The sequence below is a fragment of the Notamacropus eugenii genome, chromosome 1, assembly GCF_028372415.1.
Source record: "Notamacropus eugenii isolate mMacEug1 chromosome 1, mMacEug1.pri_v2, whole genome shotgun sequence".
NCBI lineage: Eukaryota > Metazoa > Chordata > Mammalia > Diprotodontia > Macropodidae > Notamacropus > Notamacropus eugenii.
The window spans coordinates 492,747,943-492,761,438 of NC_092872.1; the positions used below are offsets into that span (position 1 = coordinate 492,747,943).

General features: G+C 42.7%; 1 protein-coding gene across 1 annotated transcript; it reads left to right on the plus strand.

The window, feature by feature from the left end:
* The first annotated feature begins 282 nt into the window (after window positions 1–282).
* Window positions 283–9,045, plus strand: PHPT1 (phosphohistidine phosphatase 1). The gene is made up of 3 exons (XM_072633053.1): window positions 283–1,894; window positions 6,660–6,784; window positions 8,743–9,045. Exons 1-3 carry the CDS (start codon window positions 1,729–1,731, stop codon window positions 8,833–8,835), a joined length of 384 nt encoding a protein of 127 aa, XP_072489154.1. The 5' UTR covers window positions 283–1,728; the 3' UTR covers window positions 8,836–9,045.
* Window positions 9,046–13,496: the final 4,451 nt, after the last annotated feature.

The window sequence follows — 13,496 nt, forward strand, 5'->3', positions numbered from 1 at the left end:
AAATCTTCCTCTGTTCTAGGCCTCAGTTTCCTTAAAATGAGAAGTTGGATTAAATGGTCTTTAAGGTCTTTTCCACCTCCCGTTCCTATTGACTTCATTTATCCATTTAGATCTATCTAATACCTTCTTAAAACTTTTCATTGATTCCCTAATTTTTTAAAATCAAATAAAACCAAAACCCCTCAATCTAGCATTCATATCATCTGGCCCCAATCTCTTGCCTTTCCCTCCAGCCTTTTGTGGTAATGTAATAAAGGTAAACTGAGGTACATACTCTGAGCAAAAATTAGTTTATTAACAGTGATTTGTGTAACTATTAACAAAGCAGATCAGACTAGCCACCTCAGCAAGGCTAGCAACCCCCATGAGAAGGGGTGACCCTCTTTCTTGACACACAGTAATGGAGCGAGTCTGGGTAGTTTTGGGACATTGCAATCCACTATACTTGACAAAGTGGGCTGGCATTCAGGAATGGCTAATCATGCTCTTTTCTGACAATTAAGTAAGGTTAATTGTTTTATGGGACTCATCTGCTTCTTGGAATCTTTGTTAGGGGACCATACCACCATCCCGCTGGGGAAAATCAAATCTCCCCTAACCGCATAAAAACAGGTCAGGACAGACGACATCTTTGGGGGCCTGGCACCAGGTCAAGCTGGGGCTTACAGACCACCACACGATGTCCCAGGGACTAAAAGTATGAACAATACCAACATTCCCTTTCAATCAAACTAACTCAGAGGGAAAATGGCATTCCTAAGCAAGGTGAGTTCAGGCAGATCCTAAGTCAATTTTAAAAATCAAAGTAGCATAAAATCAATTCTATTGTAAAAATCAATATAGTAGAAATCAGAGGTAATATTAACTTTTATCTTTTCACTTTAAGCTGCAACCAAAACGTAGCTCGCGGCTTCTGTAGCCTCCCTTGACTCACAGACCAGACCCCCCAGGAAGCCTTCCCAACTACTGCCCTCCTTCCAACAATTCCTCCTCCGCAAACAAGCGGGCCGCACCGCTCTCCTAATTCTCCCTCACATGGTACACTGACGTCCCTATCTTGTGCTCCAAGCTCCCCCAGAAGGCTCATGCGGAGTCGGCCCTGGTTCTCTCTGGAGTCAGCGGGCTTTGGCCCTCAGTACTGGACTGAACTTGAGTAAGAAACGTGCCCTCTCTGGGCCTCAGTTTCCATGTCTGTAAAACGAAGGGGGGGTTCTGTTCCTATGACCAGGGCCTTCCCTGTCTCCCTTCACACGGAGCTTGGGGTCTTGAACGCAGCAGGGACTCGGCAGTAGCGCTCAGGGAACGACCCGAATAAGCATCTCTCGGGTGTAATGTGACAGGCTTTCTCCATAACCCTAAAAACCATCCTCCTACACGGTCCTCCCGAAACCCGCACATCCTCGTCAGTTTCATTCAAGCAGAGGGCTCCATCCAAGCAAAGACATTTTCCGTTTTCTGGCAGAGAAAATTAAATCGCCTTTCCTCTTCCGTAGTTGAACCTTTCCCTTAACGAAAACAAGCACGTGGTCCGTGACCACCTAAGTTCTGATTGGTCCATCCTGTGGCTTCTATGATTCGATTAGTTAGTCGCCCCGCGAGGGCAGGACCTCCACATAATGTGATTGGCCACCCTGCGGGTTGCGCCCGCCCTCCACGCGCCGATCCAGGGAAGAGGGAGAAAGCGTGTGGAGCACAGCTGGGAGGGGCCGGTTTGCGCATTGGGGAAAGATGGCGGAGGCCGACCTCGCTCAGATCCCGGATGTGGACATCGATTCCGACGGTGTCTTCAAGTATGTGCTGATCCGAGTACACTCTGCGCGGGGCTCCAGCTCTGATGGCCAGGCCTGCCCGAGCAAAGAGATCGTGCGCGGCTACAAGTGGGCGGAGTACCACGGTGAGGAAGGACCAGACGCGGCCATGGGAGCGGCGGGGGGCGGGGCGGGTCGAGGGGAAAGGGTGGAGTCTAGGGAAGAGAGGGCAGGAGCCCATAGGCTGGGCCCTCAGTGGGCGGGGCGGGGCCTACAGTTGTGGGCGGAGCCCCAAGTGAGCAGTCAGCGCTGAACCCCACGTGGACTCGAGGGCGGCTTCCCTGGGCGACTCTAAAACACTCTTGGTGGCGTCGGATTCCCCCGTTTGGCTCCTTCCAGCGGCCAGATGCGTCAGTTCCTGTGCCCTCCTCCCAAAGCCCAGGGGCCCCCGCTGCCCACAGAAGGCTGTGCAGTTGTTTTAATCCCAGTAACTACTGTGGTACAGTGGAAAGAGCATTGGATTTGAAGTTTGAGTGCCTGAGTTCAAATCCGTGCTCTGACACTTAACCATCCCGGCCTTGGCAGGTCTCTCAGCCTCCCTGGCCCTTATTTTCCTCATTTGTAAAGTGGAGGCATTGGACTGGACCGTCCCCGATGCCCCTCCCGGCCCTCGGGGGCAAGGGCAGGAGCATCCCCCCTTGGTGGGCATGGAAGAGGAGGAAGGCTGCGGTGTGGGAGGAAACGACACCGAAGTCGGAGTTCAGAGGCCGGGGCGCTCAGCGCAGCCCTGCCAGCTACTGGGGTGACTTTGGGAAAGTCGTTTCCCATCGATGGACCAGTTTCTTCTTTTGTAAAATGGGGGTGATTATCCCTGCCTCACTGTTAGGAAGCTTAAATGAGAGACAGTAGAGAATTATGGAAAGAACATGAGATTTGGAACTAGATTCAAACGCTGGCTCAGCAACTTTTTAATATCTTTGCTTTGGGCAAGCCATTTAGCCAGTTTCTTCATTTATAAGATGAGGAAATTGGTTTAGATGATCTCCTAAGTTTTACGTTGCTCTTCTAAGATTCGCCAGGTTTTGTATACAGTATCCCATTTGTTCCTCAGACTAACTCCGTGAGGTGTTACTCTCATTTTACAGATGGGAAAACTGAGGTTTTGAAGTTAATGACGTGCACAGGTCACAGCTAGTAAATCCAAGGTTGCGTTCTAACTCAGGGTCTGAATCAAAAACTGATGAATATAAGTTATACAGCATTTTATAAGTCATAAAGTGCTATTCACAAAGAGGATTGGATTTAGATCCTCTTCCTTGCAGCTCTAACAGAAGGACAGGTAAGAGGTTACTATCATTATTATTCCTGACATGAAAGGGACTACTATTCTAAGCAGAACAAATAGACCCCTTCAGAACTCACTATTATTTAACTTAGAAATTAATTTGGATAATGCAATAAAAATAATGTTCTATTAAGTACCATGGAAACATAGATTGAAAATTAATTGGAAAGTATAATGAATGAGTGGATCAAAGAACAAGTTACAGAAACAATAAATAGCTTCATTAAAGAGAATAACAACAATGAAACAACATAACAAAATTTATGTTATGCAGCCAAAGCAGTAGTTAGGGGAAAATTTATATTTCTAAACCCTTAACATTAGTAAAAATAGAGAACAAACAGATTAGTGAATTGTGCATGCAGTTCAAAAAAAGAGAAACAGAACAAATTAAAAATCCCCAATTAAACACCAAATTGGAAATCCTGAAAATCAAAGGAGAGGTTAATAAAATTGGAAGTAAGAAAACTATTGAATCAATAAATAAAACAAGGAATGAGTTTAATGGGGAGTGAAGCAATAAAATAGATAAACCATTTTGGCTAATTTAATTTTTAAAAAAAGAAGAAAACCAAGTTACCAGAATCAAAATGAAAAAGACAAATACACCACCAGTGAAGAAGAAATTAAAGCAATTATTAGGAGCTATTTTGCCCAATTCTTTGCCAGTAAATTTGACAATCTAAGTAAAATGGATGAATATTTACAAAAAATATGAGTTACCCAGATTAACAGAAGAGGAAAGAGAATACTTAACCCTATCTCAGAAAAAAAAATTGGACAAGCCATCAGTAAATTCCCTGAGAAAAATCACCAAACCAGAAGGATTCACCAGTGAATTCTACCAAACATTTAAAGAATAATTAAATGTATTACTATGTAAACTATTTGGAAAAATGGTCAAAGAATGAGTCCTACCAAATTCCTTTTATGCCACAGATATAGTGCTGATACCTAAACCACAGGACAAGTGAAAACAGAGAAAGAAAACTATATACCAATTTCCCTAATGAATATTGATGCAAAAAATTTAAATAAAATACTAGCAAGGAGATTATAGCAATATATCACAAGGATCATACACTATGGCCTTGTGGGATTTATACCAGGAATGCAAAGCTGATTGAATATTAGGAAATGTATCAGCATCATTTACCACATAAATAACTTAATAAAAATCATATGATTATCTTAGTAGATTCAGAAAAGACATTTGACAAAATACAACACCCATTCCTATTAAAAACTCTAGGAAGCATAGGAATAAATGGAGTTTTCCTTAAAATGATAAGTAGAATTTATTTAAAACCAACAGCAAGTGTTATCTATAACAGAAATAAGCTAGAAACAGTCCCCAAAAGATCAGGAGTGAAGCAAAGGTGCCCATTATCACTAACATTAGTCAGAATTGTATTAGAAATGCTAGCTATTGCAGTAAGAGAAGAAAAATAAACTGAAGGAATTAGAGTAGGCAATGAGGAAAAAAACTACCACTCTTTGCAGAAGATATATTTAAAGAATCAACTAAAAAAGTAATTGAAATAATTAACTCCAGCAAAGTTGCAGGATATAAAATAAACCCACAAAAATCATTAACATTTCTGCATATTACCAACAAAGTCCAAGACAAACCCAGGAATTATATGAATACAATTATAAAATACTTTTCACACAAATAAAGTCAGATCTAAACAATTGGGAAAATATTAATTTCTCGTGGGTAGGCCCAGCCAATGTAATAAAAATGACAGTTCTACCCAAATTGATATACTGATTCAGTGCCATACCAATCAAACTACTAAAAAATTATTTAATAGAGATAGGAAAAATAATAGAATTCTTCTGGAAGAACAGAAGGTCAAGCATATCAAGGGAACTGATGTAAAAAAAATGTGAAGGAAAGTGACCTGGCCTTACCAGATCTCAAACTGGTACAAATAATTTCAAAGATGATTACAAAGTGGTAATCATCAAAATAATCTGGTACTAAGAAATAGGGTAGTGGATCAGTGGAATAGATTAGGTACATAAGACACAGTAATAAATGACCGTAGTAATCTAGTTTTTGATAAACCCAAAGATCCAAGCTTTTGGAACAAGAACTCACTATTTGACAAAAATTCCTGGGAAAACCGGAAAACAGTTTCGCAGAAACCAGGTATAGATCAACAACTCATGCCAAGATAAAGTCAAGATGGGTACATGATTTAGATATAAAGGATAATACTATAAGCAAATAAAGGGAGCAGATCTATGGATAAGGGAAGAATTTATGACTAAACAAGATACAGAGCATTACAGGTTATAAAATGCATAACTTTGATGACATTAAAATAGAGAGGTTTTGCAAAAACAAAACCAGTACATCCAAGATTAGAAGGAAGACAAAAAGCTGAGTGGAACTTTTTTTATAGCAAGTGTCTCTAATAAAGGCCACGTCTCTCAATCAAATTTATAAGAATACAAGTCATTCTCCAGTTGATAAATGTTCACAGGATATGAACAAGCAATTTTCAGATGAAGAAATCCAACTATCTATAGTCATATAAAAATGCTCTAAATCGCTATTGATTAGAGAAACTAAAATTAAAACAGCTCTGAGATACCACTGCACACATATCAGATTGGATAATATGACAGAAAAGGAAAATGATAAATGTTGGAGAGGATGTACAGTTGGTGGAGTTGAGAACTGACCCAGCCATTCTGGAGAGCAATTTGGAACTACGCCCAAAATGTGAAAAAACTGTATATATCTTTTGACCCAGCAATACCACCACTAGGTGTATATTCCAGAGATTTTAAAGGGGGTGATGGGGGAGGAAGGACCTCATTGTACAAAAATATTTTATAGCAGCTCTTCTTGTGGTGACAAAGAATTGGAAACTGAGGGGGATGTCTGTCATTTGGGGAATAATTAAACAAGTTGATTATAATTATGATGGAATACTATTGTGTTGTGAGAAATGATGAGCAGTATGCTTTCAGAAAAACCTGGAAAGATTTATATGAACTAATGCAAAGTGAAGTGAGCAGAACCAGGAGAACATTGTACACAGTAATGGCAACATTGTATGATGATCAACTGTGAATGACTTGGCTGTTCTCTGAAATACAAAGATCCAAGACAATTCTGAAGGACCTATGTTGAAAAATGGTATCTGCCTCCAGAGAAAGAACTGATGGAATCTGAATGCAGATCCAAACATAGTAGTTTGGTTTTTTTAAACTTTATTTTTCTCGTTTTATTTTGTGTGTTCTTCGCAATACAACTAACATGGAACTATGTTTTGCTTGACTGCTTATGTATAACCTTTATCAAATTGCTTACCTTCTCAATGAGAGGAGTAAGAGGACTGAGGGTGGGAGATAATTTGTAACTCAGGTTTGTAAAAATGAAGGTTAAAAATTGTTTTTGCATGTAATTGGAAAAAATAAAATAGTAAAGCAAAAAAAAAAAAGACATAAAGAAATTGATTTGGAACCCCTTGGGGTCAGAGCAGGGCTAAATGGATCTGTGGTAACATGAAGATCAAGGCTGTCTTTGTGATATCCCTTTTCTGCAGCTGATATCTATGATAAAGTATCAGAGGAAATCCAGAAGAAGGGCTTTGACTGTGAGTGTCTGGGTGGTGGCCGAATCTCCCACCAGAGCCAAGACAAGAAGATTCATGTGTATGGCTACTCAATGGTGAGCTCTACCTGGAATTATTTTTGCTTAGAGAAAAATGTGATTCCCCTTCTTTAGCCAGAGCCTGTATCCCTGACCCTACTTGCTGCCTTATAAATAAATTCATTTATTCAGTAAACATTTAATTAAGTGCTTAGTGCATGCAGAGCACTGGAAATTGTGAGGGGGCATATAATATATTGCACTACTCAGTATGGGACTTAGAGTTCAGAAGAAGGATGATTCAGACACCAATAGTTATAATATACAATATTATATGATTAGTGCACTAAATAGTGACAAAATATATTGTTTTGTGAGATTTGAGAGGTAGTGTGGTACAGAATGAATCAAGGTGGCCTGTGAGTCAGGGAGACCAAGTCACTTAACTTCTCAGTTAGTCAGTCAATAACCATTTATTAAGCATGGTGTCCACAGGTGTCTCTCAGGGTGCTGATCTGCACAGATACAAGTTTTCAACAGGATCTCCCTAACCTGATGAAATTACAGATCTAATAAAAAATGTGAGGTCTGTCTAAGGAGGAAATTTTATTGCTCTTACTAAATATGTCATTAGTCATTGGCTGGAGAATGTGGATGGCTCAGGAAAACCCATCCCCATTCCTGGAACCACAACTCAAAAGGCACGTGACACCAAGCAACCTTTCACAAGGGCATCGAATGTATGAAACAAGGTCCACCTACAAAAAGGCAGTAACTATGATGTGGGAAGGAAAGGCATCGTTTCCAGACCTGACCTGAGAACTCTCACTTGATTTATGCACATCAGGCATTCATTCCCCTTGGATTGGAGGAGCAGGGCAAGGCTTCAACTTTCAGCTGAGGGCCAGTCTACACTAGGGGATCCACTGTCTCCTTAAGGATTTGGCCTGCCCTTAATTGGATCACTGGCTCTGTGGTAGTAATTAGAACTTCTATGTCTGAGTCTCCCTGATCTCTGCAGAGAGGCCATAGTACCTGGAAGCTGGTGAAATATTATGCCCTAAAAGACTGAAGATTCATTTGTCCACTTCCCTTCTTTTGTTTCCTTTCTATTTCTCTGGGGTTAAGAAATAATAACAGCACTTATATAGCACTTTAAGCTCTGCAAAGTTCTTTACATATATTATTTCATTTTAAGCAGGGTGCACCTCATCAAACTCTAAAGTCCACTGGCCCTACTGGCCTGTCCCCTTTCCATCTGTCTCTTCAGCAGCAAGAGCCTTTCCCTGCTGGCACCCGGAATACCCTGACCTGTGAGCAACAAGATCCTGTTGCTGGCCTAGCTCATGATATTCAAAGCCTTAGAGCTAATTCTGTGATACAGCGTAAAGCAGGCTGAATGTTGCATCATAGGTCCTGAGGTTCATTTCCTAGCTTTTTGATTTACCTTCTGTGTGATACTGGGCAAGTCACTTAGCTTTTCTGGGCTTTAGTTCCTCATCTATAATATGAGGAGTTTGGAGAAAAAAGCACAGACAGGATAGTTTTGAAATTAATATGTGGAATTTATTATATAGTTTTTTTGAAAAGCAAGTAACAGAGATTCAGTTTCACATTTAGTCTTTTTATGTTCTGCTATGTATATGGATATTCCCGTTTTTTGGTATTAGAGTTCAAAATAAAAAAAGTAAACTTTAAATGGAAAATAAAAGAAATTAGACTGAGAGTTATAAACTCTCAGGTTCCTTCTTTCTCTAAATCTGTGTGGAATTGGGAGAAGGTGGGAGTAAAAAGAAGAGGGAAAATGTATGTAAAGGTCCGAAGGCTGAGTCCTCAAGCTTAGAGTGAGACACTAGTTCCATGCCCTAGAGCCAGGAATAGAGTTGGAGATTTGCTATCTGTTCTCTCAGGGTGTGCTTCCAGGTAGGCATGGGATGTATGGCTCATCGTGGTGGATGAGGGTTAGGGCTCTGGGACAGAGGAGCTGGGATCCCTGAGAGACCCAAGAATCTGACAGTATTTTCTCCTTTCTATAGGGTTTCGGACGTGCTCCGCATTCTGTCTCGACGGAAAAAATCAAGGCTCACTACCCCAACTATGAAGTCACCTGGGCTGACGATGGTTACTGATGGGGCCTGGGTTGCTGCCTGCCTGGGCTGTCAGACCTGTCCTTGAACTCTTGTCCCTTGCCTGTTTGTTATGTTGTGTTAAGGAGACACATTGGTGATACCCTGGTGTTTGCCTCCTGTTGTGCCTTCCAGTGCTGTGGTCCCTAGCTGGGCCTCAAGGGGCATTTAGGCACAGAGTCTCCAACTGGAATTAAAAGTGCTGGGCCCTGATTTGTGTCTATGTGTATGCCAGGGCTTCACTCATCTTCAATACCCAACATGGATTAAGCACCTGCTGTGTGAAAGACATTGTTCTAGGTGCTGAGATGACAAAGACAAAAATGAAATTCACCTTGCCCTTAAGGATTCACATTCTGTTGAGGGGGGATCCTCCATATACGTAGAAATAAGATAAAAAGGGATGAAAAGAGAGAGGGCTCATAGCTGGCCCAGAGTGGGGAAGAAAATCAGGAAATACCTCATTTAGGTGAGAGTATCTCTGGGGGACTCCTTTCTGATGTTATGACCAAACAAGATCAGAAGGGGTAAGAGCTGGATCCAGTATCTGGGCTTAGCCAGCAAGAGGTCGTCCTAGATGCCAGATCTTCTCCCTGCCCTTGGAAAAGCCCCTCCCCCAGTCTTAAAATCTGACTTCCTGCTGAACCAGGCAAGGCCTAAGCTGGGTTTGGTTTTGTTTGTTTCCTCATCCCTGACCAAACCAGTCTCTAGGGACAGGGAGAAGGGTCCTGGCCCATTTTGTGAGGGTCACAGTGAAGAATGCCTCTAGATCAATGCATTGTCTTCTTCATTCTTGCTACACCAAGTACCCGAGAACCTGCTGTTCCCTTTTTCATGGGCATCCGGCCTCCTGTCGCGTGAAGGAGCTAGCCAGAGGCCAGTGTGGTGTGAGCTGACTCATCCTGGGGCTGAAGGGCAGGAGAGCACCAGTTCAGCGCCTTTGGGGCCTGATAAGGAGAGGAAGGGAGCAGCATCTCCCCCAGCCCCTGTGCCTACTCGTAAGAGCTTGTCTACCCTAGTTTATGACCTGATTGCTTCTGCTTGAGGCCACTATCCTCAAGGACATCTTGGGAACGGGCCCCGGCAGGACCTTGCGTAACTGAGACCCAGGTTCTGCCTTTGCTTGCGGAGGTTCCACCCAGCTTAGTAGCGGTGCCCCTGAGTGTTCAATTTACCTGGGTCTGTACTCAACAACTTTTGGTAATTCCCAAAACCAAGGAGACTTGGAAATGGATTTCTTTCCCTCCTATGGGCCTCTATTAGTTCCCATATCCTTTAATGATGGAAACTAACATGAGGTTGGGGCCACCTGGGTAAAACCAGGCCTTATTTATTTTTAATATTTTATTCCTGCTTTTTTGTTTTTATGCCATAGTTATTTCCTGTTATCTACCACCACTCCTGAAACCCTTGTAACAAAGACAGTTAAGCTGGACCAATGCAGTGACTGCATCTGGGACATTATGCCGCATTCTGCACTTACAAGTTCCCCACCTCTTCCTAGATAGGGAATTATGTTTTTTCATCTGTTCTCCAGGACAGATTTTGCTCAATGTAATTAATCTACATATACTACCTTTAAATGTAGTCACTGCTCACATGATTGTCCTGGTTCTAAATCTTTCCATGTTTTTCTGAATTCCTCAAATTTGTGGTTTCTCATGACACGATAATATCCCATTATATTCATATACTAGTTTGTCCCAGCCTTTCCCAGTTGAGGAAACTTGTTTCCAGTGTTTTCTGCTGTGGTCCTCCTTGGGGTACGATGCCCAGTAATGGGATTGATCAGTGATTTTTTTCTGAAATAATAACAAATTTTTCTAAAACTGTACAGATTTACATTTATAAATGCACTCAAAGGATATGGATAGTTCTCAAAAGAATTGATGTCAACAGACCACATGAAGTAATGCTCCAATTTTAATAATAATTGGAATAAAAATTAAAACAACTCCTAGGTCACACTTCACACCTTATATCAGAGTGTAAATGATGACAAAAAACAGAAATAGTCAAGGTGGCAAGATTGTGAAAAGATAGGTACACTATCTTTTAGGTAGTAGAGGTATTGCTAATCTTTTTTATAGACTGGACAAATTCACCTTTTTAATGAGTTGGAAAAGTCCCAGGTAGCATCAGAGCAGAGGTATAGTCTCCTTCAGTCTTTTAGAATAATAAAATCATAGTAGGCCAACATGGGAAGAGACTTTAGGGATCACTTGACACAACCCTCACTATAGATGAGATCTAGAGAAAAGAAGTAACATCCTAGGTCATGTTGGGCTGGCAAAACCTAGCCTAGAAACTAGATTCCTGTTCTCAAGCTGTTCTCTCCCAATTCTTGCCATCTCCTGCTACGTAATACATGCAAAGAAACAGTCCATGAGTTGCTACCTATTCATTTTGAATGAGATGATCAAGTGGTTTCAGGGACCTGAAGCAGGACAGTGGATTTGACCAGAGCCCATTTTCCCATGCAACCCACCAACAGTGGAGTCAGCAATTGTTCCATCGACCCTCACTTGTGCTCCAGTGACTTCCCTTCACTCTGCCAATAAACTCCCTCCTCTGCCAAATATGTCCCAGCTCCACCCACAGTCTCTTATTTAGCCCACTTTAGCTTTGAGCCACTTAGGCTTTTCTGGCACTGTTTGGGGCACTCCATTCATACCTAAGTCTGTTGGATGTAAAAGGCCAATAATCCAACAAACATCCATTTGTGCTGCCTCTTGACTTCCAGTTCCTGCCCAGTTCTCTGGCGAAAAAGGTTGCCTTTCAACTTAAATTTGTTTTTTCTCTGAGGGTCTGACCTCCAACATCTCTCCCATGGTTGGTTGGTTGTTCGTGGTCTCACAACAGTGAACCCAGGGCAAAGCCAAGCTTATGTCTTTTTCATGTGCTAGGCAGAGTACCATTGACTTACACACGAGTATGGGGCCAACCGTTCCTTAGTAACCTCAGTCCTCTTTTGCCCCTTGCTGGATCAGGGAGCCTTAGCCCTGACTCCTCTTTTCTAAGTTAGTCACCAGTCACCCAGTGCACCCTTCTGACTAGTACACTTCAAAGTGGGTAGAAGGCAAACAGGCTAAGGTATTTCTGGAAGTTTGTATCCTGCCATGTGGGGTCCAGGGATCAATGCAAGCTCAGACTTCAGTAACCCACCTCCCCCACATCCCATGGGGCCCAAGGGGCATATCCCTCCCCTCCCTGGAATGCATTTTATAGCCAGATGTTCAGCATTGTCAGCGTTGGCATGAGGGCTGAGGAGGGGAGTAGAGAATCTTAGGAAATGCTGCTTCCCTGGGATCAGCGCTGTTTAGCAACAATAAGCTGATAACTGGGGCAAAGTCCCCCCACTTGGGCTTTCCAAGTTCTACCTCCTCCCTGGTCATTGCACAGTCTGTCCTTTTTCGTGACTTCTCTCATCCACTCTCTCTCCTCTGCCCCCATTCCTCTTCACACAGCACCCCTCCTCTCTACTCTGCCACCCACCCTCCCCTAGACAATTTCCCCTGTCCCAGAGACCATGTACCTGTTCCTCCTCCTCCTCTTCCTGGCCCCATGTTCAGGTGAGTTGTCAGGGGAGTGAGTTCCCTGCTGGAAAATTGGGGGGAGTAGGGGAAGAGATGTAGATATTTCCAAGAGGAGCTATGAAGGAGGTTCTCCACCTAGGAGCCTGACTGGGTCTTGGGGATCTGGTAGGTGGTGTCTCTTGACCGGGAAGGGTGGGAAGGGGAGCTAGAACCAGATCTTTGAAGAATATCTGCTATCCCCTGCTCTCTGGCTCCCAGACAGCAGATAGAACACCTAGGAAAGCTAAAGGGAACTCTGCCCAGTCAGAGGGAGAGAAGATCCTGGGGTCAGCTCACTTCCAAGACTGTTACTCTCCAACATGCTCAAAGTCTCAGGATCCCCTCCTGAGGAAGGAGGCTTTATTTGGACCTTATGAGAATGTCACCTGGTTGGAGAGATGCTTTTCTTTGTTTATCTGCTTTCTTGAGTAAATCCTATCAGGCATTAGAATTAGACTCAGTAGTAACTCCTTGTGGATAATTCCCATGACTCCTTTCCCTTACCCTTGTAATGTTCAGCAACCCTACCTAGGTTCTCTCCCTACTTGGTTTGGACTCCCAGGCATCTGTGCTTGAACCCCTCCTTGTAGAAGGTATCACTAATGCTGAGGCCTTGAAGAGGCAGAATTCTTGGGTCCTGTTCTCAGTCCTCTCCTGGCATCCAAGAAGAGCTTATTCCTTGTTCCCCCCTAATAATAAGCCATTGGTGCACCGAATCATTTTTATGGGCTGGAAAAATCTACCCTTTCAATGCCCCTCTCCTTATCTTCCCCAGGTCTGGGAGTTGTCCTAGGGGGATCTTCACAGTTAATAGGTTATGCAAACTTGGAAGGGCATCATGCAAACTTCCCTCAGGAGAGATCCTCATCCTAGGGCATATATATACCTTTTGGCTCTACTCCTAATCTCAGTCTCAAAGCGGGAAGGATAGTAATGGGAGAAAGGTGGAGAGGAATCCAGAACCATCCTCCAACCCTCTCTCTTCCAGATTATTCGCTTGTTCAATCTGTAGCATCAAGTTACAATGTGAACCTCAGAAAGATCTTCTGCAATTTCGTGTGTGACTTCTGGGACTGCTCTGATGAAAAC